General features: G+C 42.7%; 1 protein-coding gene across 1 annotated transcript; it reads right to left on the bottom strand.

The window, feature by feature from the left end:
• Positions 1-211: 211 nt before the first annotated feature.
• Positions 212-15,088, bottom strand: LOC311249811 (uncharacterized protein). Its single transcript, XM_084341127.1, has 5 exons — positions 15,015-15,088; positions 9,014-9,667; positions 8,239-8,395; positions 5,137-7,823; positions 212-4,614 (listed from the first exon to the last, which is right to left on the bottom strand). The coding sequence occupies exons 2-5, from the start codon at positions 9,656-9,658 to the stop codon at positions 817-819; spliced, it is 7,287 nt and encodes a 2,428-aa protein (XP_084197253.1). The 5' UTR covers positions 9,659-9,667; positions 15,015-15,088; the 3' UTR covers positions 212-816.
• Between the last annotated feature and the right edge of the window lie 1,039 nt (positions 15,089-16,127).

Here is a 16,127-nt window from a genome sequence, read left to right as displayed (position 1 = left end):
ATTTGTAAATACACTTTTATTCTTACACATCCATTTAAAGTGACAAAAATGTCACAGCTGCCACATTGAAAACCATTTATCCTAATTACAAATATCAGAATATTGTAAATACATCTTAAGCTATGGTTACTTGGTGAAAATCAATAAATTTACACAATATACAATATACAAAACAACACCAAATCAAGCACCACACTGAGTACTTACTGACAACTTCTACAATCTGCACACAACCTGTTTCGTTCTGAGCTGCTTTTATGACCATAAGAAAAGAAACGGCACGATTTGGCCTGAACTCAAGCTGTGACCACAAACTGACCCGTTCACTCAGTGCGGTGGGGATTGGCCTTTTTGCCTGACATCTGCGGGGACTTGATCGGTTTAAAAACGGAGTTTAAAACGAGATTACAGTAATTCTCTGGGTACTTGTTCTGTTGACAGGCAACCCACGAGAAGACGAGAGCTGCTCTGGAGTGTGCATGGCAAAATACACAATCGAGATGTGACGAAACACATTCAACAGTTTTACATTAAACAAGGAGCATAAACTGACAAGTTTAACTTAGACGGTAAAAATATGAAGGTTGATGAAATGTTAATCCATTGGCTTGTGTGACACATTGTTACACATTGGGCAGTTAGCTCAGATGAGTTGACATATGATAGTGTATCATGCCAAGGTTATGGCAACTTCAAACTTTAGGCACCAGAGACAAGCTATTATACTGTAGCCCAACAATGTACAGTTGTTTAGACAAAAAAAGTCCTTAGTCTTCGTTTTGTGGTTTTCAAGTTACAAAGCTAAAGGGAATGTCCTTACAAGATGGGACAATTCTGACCACAAAAATCGTACAGTAAGTCCAACGCGTCAGGCTCCTGAAGCCTCCTGCTCATAACACCTTGACCTCTGCCAGGCTGCGCAACTACAACCTCACCATCCGGTGGAAGCTCTACCAGCGGGTGCACTTTGTTATCCTTCATCTTAAAGTCAGTAACACCAACTCCTGGCAGCGTGCCGTTCCTCTCTGCCCAGGTTTTGGTGTCCTCTGGATTATCCTTTGTATCAATGACACTGTCATCATTCACACTGCTCTTGCTCACTGTGCTCAGGTCATCCTGACATGCATCTGAGTCACTAGCATGGGGCAAAGAGAAGTAGGTGCACTTCCCTGAAAGCGACTTCTTGTCCTCCAGCTCGGACGTTGTGCTGAAAAGGGAATATGGTGTGCTCTCTTCTGTGTCCTCACACATTTTTTCACCTTGGGGAGAGTTCGTGAAGGCTTTGTTTATTCCCACAGGGTCTGAAACCGACTTTCTGATCAGTGTGTTCTCTCTCAGGAGCCACTGTTCGTTGTCTATTGGGACGCTGTCTCCAGGCCCGACCTGCGTATTAAAAGCGATGCACCGTGTCGCTTCAGTCACGTTGTCCAGTGTGTGAGTGGAGTTGAAGTAGGACAACTCAGACATGGCTTTGGACCGGGCTATGTGAAAGGTAGAGAAAATGCTTGAATGTTCTTTCTTTTTCTCTTTTGGCGCAGATGGGGGCCTTTCACCTGCTTCTTCATCAGGATTAGCATCTTTCTTGCCATAAAGCCTTTCAATCGTTCTTCTCACAAAGCCCTTAGTGATGGATTTCCGTGCTGAGTCGTCTTCACCGCTTGACAGCTCACTTGAACTCTGAGACTGATACCCGCCACTAGCTGAGGTCTCTGCTCTTAACTCTGGAAACGCTGACGTGTTCGGGCTTGGGAAGCGTCGATGTCCATGCTGGATGTCTGGGGTGCTCTTTGCCAGGAACATTTCCCTGATGGATCTGACCCTGCCCTCAGGCTCTGAGGTTATAACGCCACTGGAATCATAGCTGAAAGATAATGATGACTGAGGAGCTGATTGGGAGCCGAGCGCAGAGTCAGATGTGGGCAGATCGGAGGGTGAATCCTCGCTGTCCGACTCAGGCGGGGCATTTCTTTGTGAGAGACGTCTCACAGGAGAAAGTTCTACTGTGTTCTTCCTCGTCTGGGCATCGGCAACTTGCTTTTCTAGAAGAAGTACTCTCTCTGCGATAGATTGGGACACCATTTCTTCAGATAATTTGACGGACTTTTCAGGATTCTTAACTTCAGACTGTATCGCCACTGAGCTGTCCTCAGTTGCATGTTCCTCGTCTGAGCTAGACTCTTTTTCATATAAGCTTAATTCCTCAATTGAGCTGCTGGTCTGCTCATCTTTGACCATTGGTTGCTCTGCCTCTACATGTTCTTCACAGCTGCTGTGGTCGTTCCCGCTATCCACATCTGCGCTGAATCTGTACTGCTTTTCTAACCTGTCGGACTTTATCAAACTGCTTTTGTTGTTTTTGGTAAATGAATCCTGATTTTCTATCAAGTATCCTAGTTCTACAGTAGTCTGCCTTTCTGTCTCATCACAAATTTCTGCTTCATCAGCATAGTGGTCTTCATCGTCTGAGCTGACCTCGTCTTCCTCTGCCTCTTCTATCAAAGTCTTTAACTCTGATCTTTCTTTAACACTCTTTAACTTAGAGTGTTCTTCCTCCTCCACACTCTCCTGCTCTTCCTCATTGCCAGACAAACTTTCCTCAATGATAACCTTGAGTTTTTTACTTCCAGCCTCAATTTTATTAAGGTGCTCTTCCTCCTCCGTGCTCTCCTGCTCTTCCTCATTGCCAGACAAACTTTCCTTGATTTTGATAACCTTGAGTTCTTTACATTCAACCTCAGGCTGCTCTTCCTCTGAAGATGGCTCCTCTACATCTGAATTACTTGTGCTTTCGTCAACACTTGCATGCTGTCCTAAATGGCCTGCTTGACTCTGCTGTTCTTCTCCTTCTGAGCTAGATGGACTTGCAGGGATTGACAAAGCATCTTTGTTGCTCAGCTCTTTCTCAACGTCAGGTTGCTCTTCCTCTGACAAAGACTTGTTTTGACTATCTGGGCTGGATATTCTCCCCTTCCCTCTTACATTTAGTTTTACGTAGTAGTCAGAGCTTGGTTGCTTGTCCTCTTCCTCCTCTGAGTGACTTTCAGGGTTGGACAAATCTTCACTTTCCCTGCTCTCCTGTTGTATCCCCTCACACTCAACTTCTGGTTCCTCTTCTGAACTATGTAGCTCACCTGCTTCTGAGCTAGCTTCACTTTGCTCACGGCTGACTTTCTGCTCTAAATCTTTATTGGCACTTGGCTTGTTCTGCCCTTCCTGTTCTGAGCCTGAGTCATTATCATAGGTAAACTCATTGTCAGAGATACTCATGCTCTCCTCAGAGCTAAACCTGTCTTGATCATGATTTTGCTCGGTGCTGACTACTCCACTCATGTTTGCCTTTTCTTGGTTTGATTTGTCTTCATTGTGGCCTTGCTGCTGCTGATCTTCTTGATTTACTGCATCCTCATTATCTTCTACAAACAATACTGTACTACTGAGCTTCCTTTCTTCGTCTATCTGCTCATCATTTGGTTCACTGTGCTTGTCTTTAGTTGCACTTGGTTTGTTCTTCTTGGTTTCTGTTATACTACCCGTGCTGAATGGTTTTGGCTGGTTAATGTCTGTGAATTGTTTAATGATGGCGCTCACGTTGACATTAACTTTCTCATCTTGAGTGACCTCCCTGACCTTTACAGCATCTTCAGTAGAGAGATGGGATATCTTGGCCTCACTGTTGTCTTTTGGTGACAGCTCCACTTTTTCAATAATTCTGGCTGACATCATTTCTTCATCGTCACTGTCACTGTCACTGTTGACATCCATTGAAAGGGAGGCCAATTCCTCCTTGAGCTCCTTAGGTATGCCAAGATTGTCCATGATCTCATCAATCACATTTTCATCAATTCCAGGACTAGCCTCGATTATGAGTCCTTGCTCTGAGTCATTTGGTGTTGAGCTGCGGCTCTTGCATTTGTCGCTGAGTTCCTGAAAGCCCTTCCAACTTTGCAGGAGCTGCTTCGAAGCCGACCTCTGTAAATCTGTCAAACTGTCTTTTAATTTGTGGGAATCCTCGATGCCGGCGATTTCTCTTAGAGAATCGATCATTTTTAAAGCCTCTGCACAGCTGACGTTGTTTGCATTCAGCTCATCCATGTTTAGATTAGTTATACCTTCCTTTAGGGTCATCACCGACAAGAAAGCAAGGAGAGCTTTAGATGATGAGCCAAACGTAGAGGCCACATGAGAGGAGAAGTCAGGCAGGCTGTTGGACTTTTTCAGACATGATGGACGTTTGTTCTGTGTGATCTGTCTAATTGACTTAATTGAGTAACAAATCTCCTCAAGCACAGGCTTCATGTTTGGCTGATTTGAGGTGTTTAATGGCTCTGGCATTATCTGTGTGTTTGCCTTGGATCTCTCTGTTACAAGCTCATCTGTCTTGCTCGCCTTGTCGTCACTCGGATCAGCTTCCAACGGCGTGGCAGTGTTACATGTTGGTGTTTTGTCCAGTTCAGCGGATTTTACTGACTGTGGTGTTCGGCGACGCTTTCGTTCAGATGATGTTCTCCTTTGCATCTTGCCTGTCAGCTCGGATGCGTTGTCTGAGGAGAGATTTCTAGAGAGCGACTTTCTACTTGACTTGTGTTTGACGGGTGGTGACGCCATGTCCAGAGACTGAGAATACGGAGACGATCTCTTTTGCAATCTAGGTTTATAAAGCTGCTGCTTTCTCTCAGCGGAGGGGCTAGCGTCTGGTGTTGCATTTTTTCGTCTTCCAACATTTGGTGACATAGTTTTATCAGGTGGATGGATGTGTATTGATGATAATTTTGGAGAGCTGTGAGGAAGTTCATTGGGGACTTTCTTGGTTTGGTGTTTTCTCTCTGGAGAAGGACTGGTGGTAAGTTTTACTTTTTTCACCAAGGGTTTTAGTGATGTTTTCTCTGTTTGAGTTAAAGGTTGTGTTTTAATTGTCTGTGTCTCTTTAAATGAAAGATCACTTTGCGAATGACCCTCACTTGATAAAATACTGACTGTAGACATTCTCTCTTCAGACGTCGAACTAGTAGGAGATGCAGAAGTACAAAATGAAGGACTATTCTTCAAATCTAAGATGCTGTTTGATTGCTGTGTCTCTTCTTGTGGCGTTTCACTCAGTCGTTGCGTTCTTGTTGAACAGATGCTGTTTGGCAGCACATTATCATCCCCTATGTTGATGGGAGTAGATGATGTGTTTGTCTCTGAGGTGGCATCACTACATAAAGTATTTTTATCCAGACAAGCCTTTCTGAGAGACATTTTCCTGTCAAGAGACAGATTACTGACCAAAGGGGCCCTTTTAACAGATTGAGTTCTTGGTAATGGTGCTTCCTCCAGCGTGGAAGGAATGTCAGCCTGAATTGATGTTGTAATTTCCATTGTGTGGTCTGTAGGTGATACGGCTTTGTCAGATGTAGGACTGATGGATAATGGATGATTATCTGACATTTGACTGCTCACTGATGAGAGTCTGTATAAAGGGCTGCTGGCCACTGAGGGTACATCCATTACGCAGTATTCAGTGTTTGACAGCTCTATGTTTTCAGCAGGCGGTGGTGGAAATGGTAGGTCCACTGAAGATTGAGATTCTGCTTTTTGAAGTGAGATTTTGATTGAACTGGATTTATCTTCTACTTCACTGCCTGATGGCATTTGTGTTGAGGTCTCATCAGTTGGTGGCATTGTTTCAGGACAGTAATATTGTGAGAGAGGTCTTGTTTCTTCTTCATTATTCTGAGCTAAACTATTGCAGTTTTCTGTGTTTGTAATGGTTGTATGACTGTGGGCGACCTGTGTCCTTTTCTCCATTGGTTGACTTGATAGTTTGTTTTCAAATGACTTGATTCTTTGTTTGACAGAAGCTCTTCGCACCATCTCAGGCAGAAGGTCAGCTTTGAGAGTTTGACATGTTTGTGGTTCTGACGCCTCCTCCAAACACTTTACCTTCTCTGCCACAGTCATCAAGCCATCCTTATTTTCAGGCTCTCCACACTCGCCATTTTCTGTTTGAACAAGAGTAACTGCTCCTTTTCTACTTTTCTCTTTTTCACAGGCTGTGGGGTTAAGCTGGGATTTCTCAAGCCAGTTCTCCACATACTCATTAGTAACAGAACTGCAGGAGTTAAGAGCAGGCAGTGACATGCTTTCGTTGACATCATAAGACTCGTTTTCGTTCTTTTTCTCCTGATGCATTGATGTCTGTCGTGTCAGTATTCCCCGTGGTTGGTTTCCATCATTGGGAGAAACATTCAGCATGATTTTTTCCAAAGAAACCGTCTCACTCGTATTTTCTCTCACTGCTGGTGGTATATTTGGGTCTTTAGGAATACATTTCATCGTATCATCTGACTGTTGTGCACTTTCTGTTGTAACGCCCCCATCTCCTTTTTGTGTTCCTGTTGTAAGCTTCAGCATGCTTTTAGGTGATTTTGATTTATTCCCATAAATTTTCTTAATGAACCCAGCGCTGGAGAAAGTTTTCACTTTCACTTTCTTACGTTTCTCGGCAGCTTCTGCAGAATTTTCTTTTTGTCTTTTCCTGGGTGACATAAGCCGACGAACACGTTTGTTGATCACTTTGGGCTTTAAGGATACCCTCTTATCTTTATTGGCCTCTCTTTGCTGGGGCTTGACTTTGCCTTTAGTGGGCTTTGGGAATTGTTGCTGGACATTTATTCCTTGAATTGTACCAGTATTCAGTGAGGGCAACATTAAATCAGATGTTACCGACATGCTCTCTGCTCTCCAGGTGCTAATTGACTCAGAAGCTGTTGATGGTCTGCAGGACTCGTGTTCAAAGTCATTATTGGAGGAGAGCTGTCCAGTTCCTGAGGTAGCTGGCCTGCAGAAAGAAATCCCAGATGCAGACATACTTTGTCCACAAAAATTTGCAAGGAAATTATCGTGACAGGTCTGCTGTTCATATATGTGTAAGACAGTTTCAGTGACCTCCTCTCTGCTGGATTCAATCTGTAGGATTTCAGCCATCCCTGATTTGATTGTGGATACATTCCTGCTGCTAATATTGTTGGCATCCACAGAGCCAAGTCTTCTGGGTTTGGGCACTGGTTTGGTGTTACTCTGTTTGACCATGCAGTACTGCTCGGTCATGGCTCCATATTCTGTCTGCTCCCTGTAGGAATATGAGCCAATCATACCCTCGTGAGTCCCCTCTGCCGTCACTGAGGTGATGCTCTCCACAGAGGCTTGCTGTTTTCTAATTTGCTTGTGCCCTGGTGTAGGAGCTCTCCTGGGGGACACCACGTCCGTCTGTACTTTGATGTTATCTTCTTCATTACCACTCTCACTCAAAGCTCCAGTGCTCAGGGATGGTGGATCCTCGTCATTGTTATCCTCAGTTTTGTCCCTGTTGATGGTGTCAATGGAAGCGGCAGGACTTTGTAAACCCAGTGAGTTCGATTTTAATGAGCTCATGTCCTGCTCTGCTTCTGTTAAACAGATTGCATTAAGCTGACTGGCTACACTTGAGCGTGACAGAGTGGTCGTCCAATGGATGGTTTCCTCTTCCTTGATTGTCAGCCGCACCTTCATCTCCACCGTCATGCTACCATCTTGGTTCACTCGAAAGGACTTCTCAATGTCGTCGTCTGCGGGCAGCAGGCTGTCCTGCCCCGCTGCTCCATCGCCAAGGCATGTGTCCCCCTCCGTTTCTGCTACTGACTCCAGCATACGACCCGACTCCATCTCGACAGAGTTTGTGAGGTTACTGGGTAGGTCGCATGAACTCTCTGCAATGGAGTTATGGATCCGATCGACAATGTACCGCTCAGAGTAGGGGGAGAATTTTCTTGATATTGGAGCATATATCAGAGACTTCTTTTTACCTTTTCAGCCAATCAAAAGAGCCAAACAGGTACAAAAAAATTTTACGTTGAAAAAAGTAGAAATGTCCAAATATTTCAGGTAGAATTGAAGAGGACAGACAGGCAGTTTGAAGAATAGACCCGGGAAGCATGAAAGGAGAAAAAGAGAGAAAAGAAAAGTTAGAAAGTTAGCGCAAGTATTCAAAGCTCATGAAGAACAATAGCCGGCAGCTAGCAGACAGGTATGTAGGTCATCTATGGTATTATATAATTATGTAAGATCATCGCCTCAGCACTTCCCCAATCTTCATCCCATGTGAGCAGGTAGATTACCTCAGACACATAGTACATGCTATACGACAAGGGTCCATTAAGGAGAATAAATGTTCTCATCACCTAAATAAAACAAAATGGTTGCAGAGACAGTTAAACTTACGGTTCAAAGCCTTTCGTCTTCTGAGTCTCATTCGATTTGTAGGCAGAAGGGTTTGTACTGGTGATTTCTGTGCATTGTAGTTTGCAGGCCTGAAAGGCTCCCTGCCTGAGGCCACTACAACACCAGAGCACAGTATCAGGCCTGGAAGACCATCCACCTGCAGGAGACAGAAAGATAAAAGGATTTGTCACTCACAGTTAGCATTACATGGAAAAGAATAGAAACACAATTATTAACCTTGAATCTACATATGTAAGGGAGTAATATGATTGCATATATATATATATTATTATTATTATTATTTGTTCTACTGGCACTTTGAATACCAGCAGGCTTGTTATTTACAACAGATCGTTGACCTAAAGCCTTACTGTACAGTATCCCAGAATGCCTTTCTGAGTATTAGGGTGAGTTGCTAAAGGAGCTTACCACTTTCTCTCCTCATGTGACGGCTATTTACAGGCCAGGTTTAAATCAGTCCTCAGTCAACAACGGCTTTAAAATTAAAAATATGTTGCACTCTATGTATCTGTTTAAATATATTCATTAAATTGTCATGGTTTTGCAAGGTGAGGCTGTACTTAAAGTGCCTCTAGATTTCAGATTGGGCCTGAATTGCTTTGTTATTTACTCTTTCTGGTGTCTTTGATTGCTTGGTATTTGAATGGAAGGTTGAGTGAATATATTATGGTGTTTTTTTAGGAAGATGTCAGTCCAGAGTGTTTCTTTTCTTAGGAATAAACTGTGTTGTATTGACGGAGGAGAAAACACTCACACGTCTGCCATCACATGTGTGTAATTTCACCACGTGGAACTGGATCAGCTCTGAAATATATTCCAGGATGGACTCAAAAGTGGGTGTAGTCCTCTTGTTAAGCACCACTATGTGTTTTACTGTGGGGTCCCCATTGCGAAAAACCATTAGCTTCTTTGGTGTGCGTACAACCACTGGCTCCTTCTTGTGGAGGTTCTGGCCGGGGAAAAACCTGGCCTGCTGTACAGTCCGACGGCGGGAGCTGACTGGCCTGGCATGGTACCAGGGTGGCAGCTTCTTCCTGGCCAGTGCCAAGTTGATAGGTTTGACTTTACGGCTGTCGGAGCAGATGTAGGATTTGCCATCCTCGAGTTCATCCAAAGTGTAGACCGCATGAATGCCCCGAGGAGTGGTGATGTTCCTCACCCCAAACGGCAGGGGAACCTTTTTAGAGAGGCTGTCCAGGAGCGCGTCAAACGTCTTGAAGGTGCGGTTGTTGATGACCATGCGCAGACCATTGAACTGAGGATCTCCACTTTTGTAGAAGCAGACCCGCTTTGATAGGATCGGGTCAATGACGCTCTGGTGGCGTGGGGTGCCAAAGGAGTGCCCACTCCCTGAAGACTGCTCAGGGAAGATCCTCCGAAGCCCCGACTCATTCATCATTGTGATTGGCTAAAAAAGGGGGGGGAGAAGTAAAGATATTAGACACTTTGTCGAAACATGAAGGTTTCTTGTTTTTTCTGCTTAAAGTGAGGGAATGTGATCCTGTAGAGAGATGGTTGATTGTTGAGCTTCAGACCGTAAGCGTTGGTAATAAAACGGTGACGCAGTTGCTTCTACACAAAAACAATAATATACCTTTATCTTTGTATATATAATATATAAAGATAAAGGTATTATTGAACCCTAATTACTGTCAGTGATGCAGTAACACATACAAAATAAGAAGAATAAAACAGGGTTTGTTTATGATTTATAAAAAACAACATCTGCGTTCAGAGGATTCTGTAATTGGGTCAACACACAACACCTTGTTGAAGACAACTTAAATAATTTATGATGTGCAAACAGCTTAATGACGTCTTGAAAACATATGCTGTTTACTTCTCACAGCTGTGGCCATCAGGTAACATGACCTCGCTTCTGAGAAACCTGCCACGTGAATGGCATCTTCAATTATTTGATTACCTGGGTTTAATCAACACAGATGATACCAAGTGATACAGAACTGTTGACAGAGTAACACGATCATTCATGAGTTTTATGTATTTTATACCACATTTCAGTATTATGAAAGAGAGGATGTGCGCAACAGTATATAAGAATTTAATTGATATGATCTATGAAAACAGACACGTTTCGTTGGATCAGATATCTTACGCCTCAAAACACTTTAAATCAATCAATCGAAGCTTTTGAAACACTGAACTGCTGAATTATTGTGCAGTTCACATGAAAAATTAAGCGATAACTTACAGAATATAATTAATTTAAACTGATTTAATCAAAGTTGATTGAAAAAGTTGGCAATATTAGTATTACTTGTCAATAATCCAACATTAGATATTATTTTATATATATATATTAAAACATTTGCAGTTATTTTTAAAGAAAACAAAACAACATCTGGTTAAAATTTAAGTTCATGGCTATTCTAATGCTGCAACTGTAACACAACACAACTACAGACTACAACTGAAGGCAACAAAACGAGTTACACAAATACACAACATTGCTGGATTTCAAAGTGAACTCACCTACGTCGGCATCATGAAACTCCCAACCGCTTTGAGAGAGACAGATCCATGAAACGTTATTCCGTGCTCGACATGATGACTGCTGTTCAACTAACTGCACAGCAACAGTTTATTTCGGGAGACGCCATCACGGTTAATTTGCTTAATCTTTGCTTAAAGTTAATCTCCGCTGCAAGTGCAGTGCTTGGAAATCCTCTTCAGAAAGGTGTGTCGCACAGATGCATGTAGAGCTGTCATAGCAGAGCGAAGAGGTGGAAGAAGGACATGAGAATAATTATTTATATGTTGTTTTTTAAAGTTAAATATACATTACTAACTACTTATTTGTTTAGATGTTTTTCCCTTGGGGATATATTGTCAATGTGCTGCTGAATCCAAACAATTTTTAATAAATGTGATTATCAATTTTCAAACAATTAAAAAAAAGTCACCTGAAAAATAAAATAAATATTTAATTCTTAAAACTTTTGTCAGTTTAAGAGTCGTTTCCTTTGTCTTTGTAAAAGAAGTTTCTATCAGACGGACGCCAGTTTTTAAAAGTGATTAAGACCATTTTAATTTGACATCTTTAGATGTTTTTGTAACTTGTGTTTTGCTCTTATTTGAGCCCTAAATAAGAGCCCAACGCTGCACCTGCAGAAGGTTAGAGGTATTAAAAGGAGCAGCAGATGGTAACGCGCTGTCCGGTTGTAATATTCCTGCCTGGTTGTAATCTCTTTAGATAATAAGGATTAAGGGGCGCTCCATTAGCTGGACCCTCAGAGAAAAGCACTTGTTTTCAATAAAAGGAGTGAACATTACACTTATTAACTATAAATAATGACAACTCAGATTGATTATTATTAAATAAACTTAATCAGAGACTAGATTTGCCTTTGCCGATTGAGACAACGTGATCTGTACATGTTTGTATAATATATAAAATTAAAAAAAACAACACATTCCCTGAATAGCAAACACTTTTTTTGGTCCCTACAAAAATACACACGTCTTCTAGAAACACAGTCAAGTTTAGAAGGGCAGTGGAGTCCATAAGATTACGTTGAAGCGTATTTCTGGTGGAATTAGCCGGCCATGTATACGCTCAACAGTGACCTATCACGAGTTGCATAACAGTTACCAAAACTGAGTCTATTCCTGTAGTGAAAGGGATTAGTCGACAAGGGATGGCTTCATTCCTCAGTAAACCTGGGGCTGAAGTCAAGGAATCAAAGGAATATACAGAAGTTATCAGGTTTCAGCTCCAGTATAAAAGGATAAAGTGATGACACTCTGTCATACTGTTTAGTTTTACGGCCATAAAAATATCTCAGGTGTGTACGGAGGAGACGATATGTGCTGTAGGAAAGAATTCCTGCTGAGCCCGACCAGACAAGAGATTCAGGAATGCCACAGGAGGCTCTCCCATGTTGCCAAGCCCATGACCTGTTCCCGAAACAACAACCAGCACAAAAATGTGAAAAATCCTTGAAAGGAAGCTGGAGGAGGGGGGGAGGGGGAACAATGGAGGAAGCGCTCAGAGTAAACAGGTAGGCCTGAAGCCTGCATGCCCCTCATTCCAGCCCCGACGCTGCGGAGATAAGAGACGGGAAAACCAAAGCGGGTTTGAAAAACGGCCGGTTGCGCCGATACAGCGGCGCAGATCCTGCCAAACATACCGAAATCAGACTGAAAATAGGCCCCTCAGCTGAAGCACTCAAAGTAGCATGACAGGTAATAGCAACAAATGTCTGAAGCTACATTCGTCACATAACCTTCCACGTCACGGAGTTATAACGAACCAGCTGGTGATATGAAGACTGTTATTTTTCCTTCACATGATTACACGTGAAATCACACGCCGCCATGACAGAGATATCTGTCTCCGCGTTCCGGGTGTATTGTCACCCCTGCCATGCTCTATTTTTAAGTCCTTGCGCCTATACTGCAACTAATTGGCGCCAAGTTAGATTCAAACCTATGCTGTTAATGGGAAAAAATGTGTGATATGTTTTGGCCCTTGTCCCCTTTCTATATTTGGCCCAGCGTCCTCCATGCAGCTGCTCCTCCAGATCTGTCTGCCTGCGTTCCCATCAAACACCTCTCTTCAGTCTGCATATATTGCCTCAATTCGAGAGGCAAGGGAGTCTCGGCGGCTCGCGCTTAAAAGGGGCAGAAATACATACGTGGCCATGTAGCGAACAACAGCAGTTTGCTGTGATGTCGTGCCGCGTTTAGCCTCTGTAGTGGCGTTTGAAATCAAAATGCCCGGCTCATCTTGTAGCCCTTGTGAGAACTGGTTAAAATTCCAAGCATCGCAGCTGTCAGGAATTCAATTATGAGCGATACAGCTGCACTACCAGCAGCACTTTTAAAACATTCGCTTCAATTAAAAAGTACGGCAGCTGATCACTGCAAATATTATCTCTTTTGAACTTTTCTTGCTCCCAAAAATCACTCTCTATTCTTCTTGACTTCTTAATTATGTACAGCCGCATGGATAAATTCCTTTTTTCCCTCGAGGGCAGTTGAATGTAACATTAAAAAAAAACGTGGCTTGGCAGACGTCGAGCCCCAAAATATGCTTACTATTAAAAATTCCATTCAAGTGGCACGATGTTACGTCTTTTTTCCCCTCTGAACTTCCACTGGAATTCCCAGGTTTTGAATGAATCGCTGCCAAACAGGACTCATAAGGTCACACCGCCGCCTGTCCCCTCCCCGCCAAAAACCTCCTCGCTCAAGCAGTCAGAGGTCCCCACCCCGTTCCCATTTTGAGCGCTCCGTATCAGCTGTGCCAAGCTTTTAATCTGCCTGGTGACATCCCAGTGTTTCCTGCATGGGACAGAGGGAAAGATAAGCACGCTTCTCCGTGCGGTAAATCACTCCACACCCCCACTCGTTCGCTGATATGACCATTATTCAATTAGGCTGCACTCGAACTGACCACGATTCTTTGGTAATTACAATCGGAGGGTTGGCTTTCACGTTATTTTCACTTTCTTAATCACTTTGTTTGCTTAACAGCATCTGCTTTAATTATACAAAAGCAAACATCGAAAAGAAATGTTCGTTGTTGTTTAATGGTGGGGAAAAACTGAGCACATTTTAAAGTATTCAAGTAATTTTTCTTGGGCTACTTTATTGGTTATACCCCTTTATACTTATATAATATAAGAATATCTGAACACAGAGACACTGATACAGTGGCAAGACATTTACCATAACTTATAGTTTAAACTGAGCTACATGTATTAATCGTGAAGTTAAAGTTGGTTAATCTCTCAGTGTACTTTGAGTAACATTAAAACATTAGCTAGAAAAATGAGGGCTAACCCGCATGGCATCGAGCCGCACTGGCTCCCAGTACGGTTAATGTTAGCTAGCGTATCTTATGAATTTTTATTTTCGCTTACCTTATGCTGCTTGTTGAACCACGTTACGGCAAGCTTGAAATTGTCTGTTGACTGTTAGGTTAACATTGGGCCTTGTTAATTGTTAACTAGCATTAATTAGCTAGCTAACAGTGAGCCTTAACTGACATGTAACTGACACAGCTGACACACGAGCATAATTTGATTCAGGCACATATCTGATGTAAAACTTGTTATACTGAAGAAACAGAGACGGTTAAAATGCAAGAGAAATCTATCTATTTACCTAGCATTAATTAGCTAGCTGACAGTTAGCCTAAACTGACAAATAACTGTCATAGCCGACACGCTACTAGAGCATAATTTGATTCATAAATGTAGCTGATGTTTGAGTTGTTATATTAACAAAGACAGTTAAAATACAAGGGAAAACTATCTATACCTATTAAGGTAATACACTGATTTTGCCAGTACGAATAAAGGAATAAACACATTACACAGCTTCACTGGCTTACCAGTGGTCGTTGGCTAATGTTAGCATTAACCTTAGCCAATTAAGCCAAGCCTACCAAACACATTTCCTGTTGACTGTTAACACTAGCTAGAGGGTTGACTAGCATTAATTAGCTAGCTAACCGTTAGCCTTATCTGACATATAACTGATAACCAACACTTTAGCCTGTAGTTTGATTCTCTCCAGCAAAGCCCGAGCCAAAGAACAAAAGACAAGGTTTTATTTCTATACAAATGTGTGTATAGGTTGTATTTTTAAAGCTATGTTAGCAGAATTGACCTCATTTTCCAATCACCTACTCCACCTCAACTAAAACAGTGAAACGCTGCTTGAACTTTAATGTAAACCAATTTTACTTTAAATACTTTTGAGTACACATTGCTGTTAATACTTACCTTGGGTGTGTTCGGAAAGCAAAGCTAAACTAAAATGATAGCGTAGCTATTTACAGTAGTTGAGTCTTTCCGTCCGTAATTATGAACGTGACAACTGTCAGAAAAATGGATGCAAGAAAAACGTTCCAATGGGAAAATACAAAATATAGCGTCCCTTGCGTAAGAGTCCACAACTGCTTCATTTAGCTGGAACAGTCGTTTAATCCGTTCGTGAAACACCGACTAAAGTAAGTTTTAGAAACACGGGCTACTAGCTAGCAGTTAGCTAACATTACATACATGAATAGCTCACTCTTTGCATCATTTAAAGACAATAAAAACACAATTAAACAACATTTTGACATCTTAAAGGCTTCAGGAGCAAGACAATGTTGACTGACAAATAAACACATGAAGGAAACAATGGCAGATTAAAAGGAGGATGTGTCTTTTGAATGTCTGCAGATTGTGATGATACAGTATATCAACAACCAAACCTCTCAACACAGCAATATAAACACTGATATGCGCAGAATGTGGACCGTTATTCTCCAGAGGGCATTGGCAGGCGGTGTCCTCCTCACCAAAGGGCTCAATACCACATGGCTGCTAGCTTTTGGAGGGCCTGGGCGGAGGGCCAGTCCACTGACGGGACAACCTGGCTACGCGCGACCCAGATAGCAGCCCGAGGTGAGGAGTGATTTATCCGTCTGTGCTCGCATCAGACAACCTTCCTCTGATTAAGGGTCAGTGACTGAGCGACAGAGCTGAGTGGAGTGGAGAGGGCGAGACAGGCGGCCTCCCTGTGTGAGACACTGGCATCCTGACCGCCTGCACAAATGGACTTTCCAGACACTGCTGTGCATGTACAGTACTGTGAGCAGCACACACACATTCATACACGCAGTGGGCATATACACAGGAATGTGCACGTAGTCGCCGTTTCTCGTCGTTTATTCACATACGCTGGCTTGCACGCACTTAAAAGCACACACGCACGCACACACCGGAGCCAAGATAAAGACTTATTGAGTTGGCCTTGACATTCGCTCAACCCGACAACAAAAGGATGTGGTGAATCTGAGTCGGCCACTGTTTGACTCGTCTCCGCGGGCTGCTAAAGATCAGTGTTCC

Source organism: Pagrus pagrus (genome assembly GCF_965226575.1).
Source record: "Pagrus pagrus genome assembly, chromosome: 20".
Taxonomy (NCBI): Eukaryota; Metazoa; Chordata; class Actinopteri; order Spariformes; family Sparidae; genus Pagrus; species Pagrus pagrus.
Note: the sequence above shows the minus strand (reverse complement) of the source record. Positions and strands in the feature narration are given on the sequence as shown.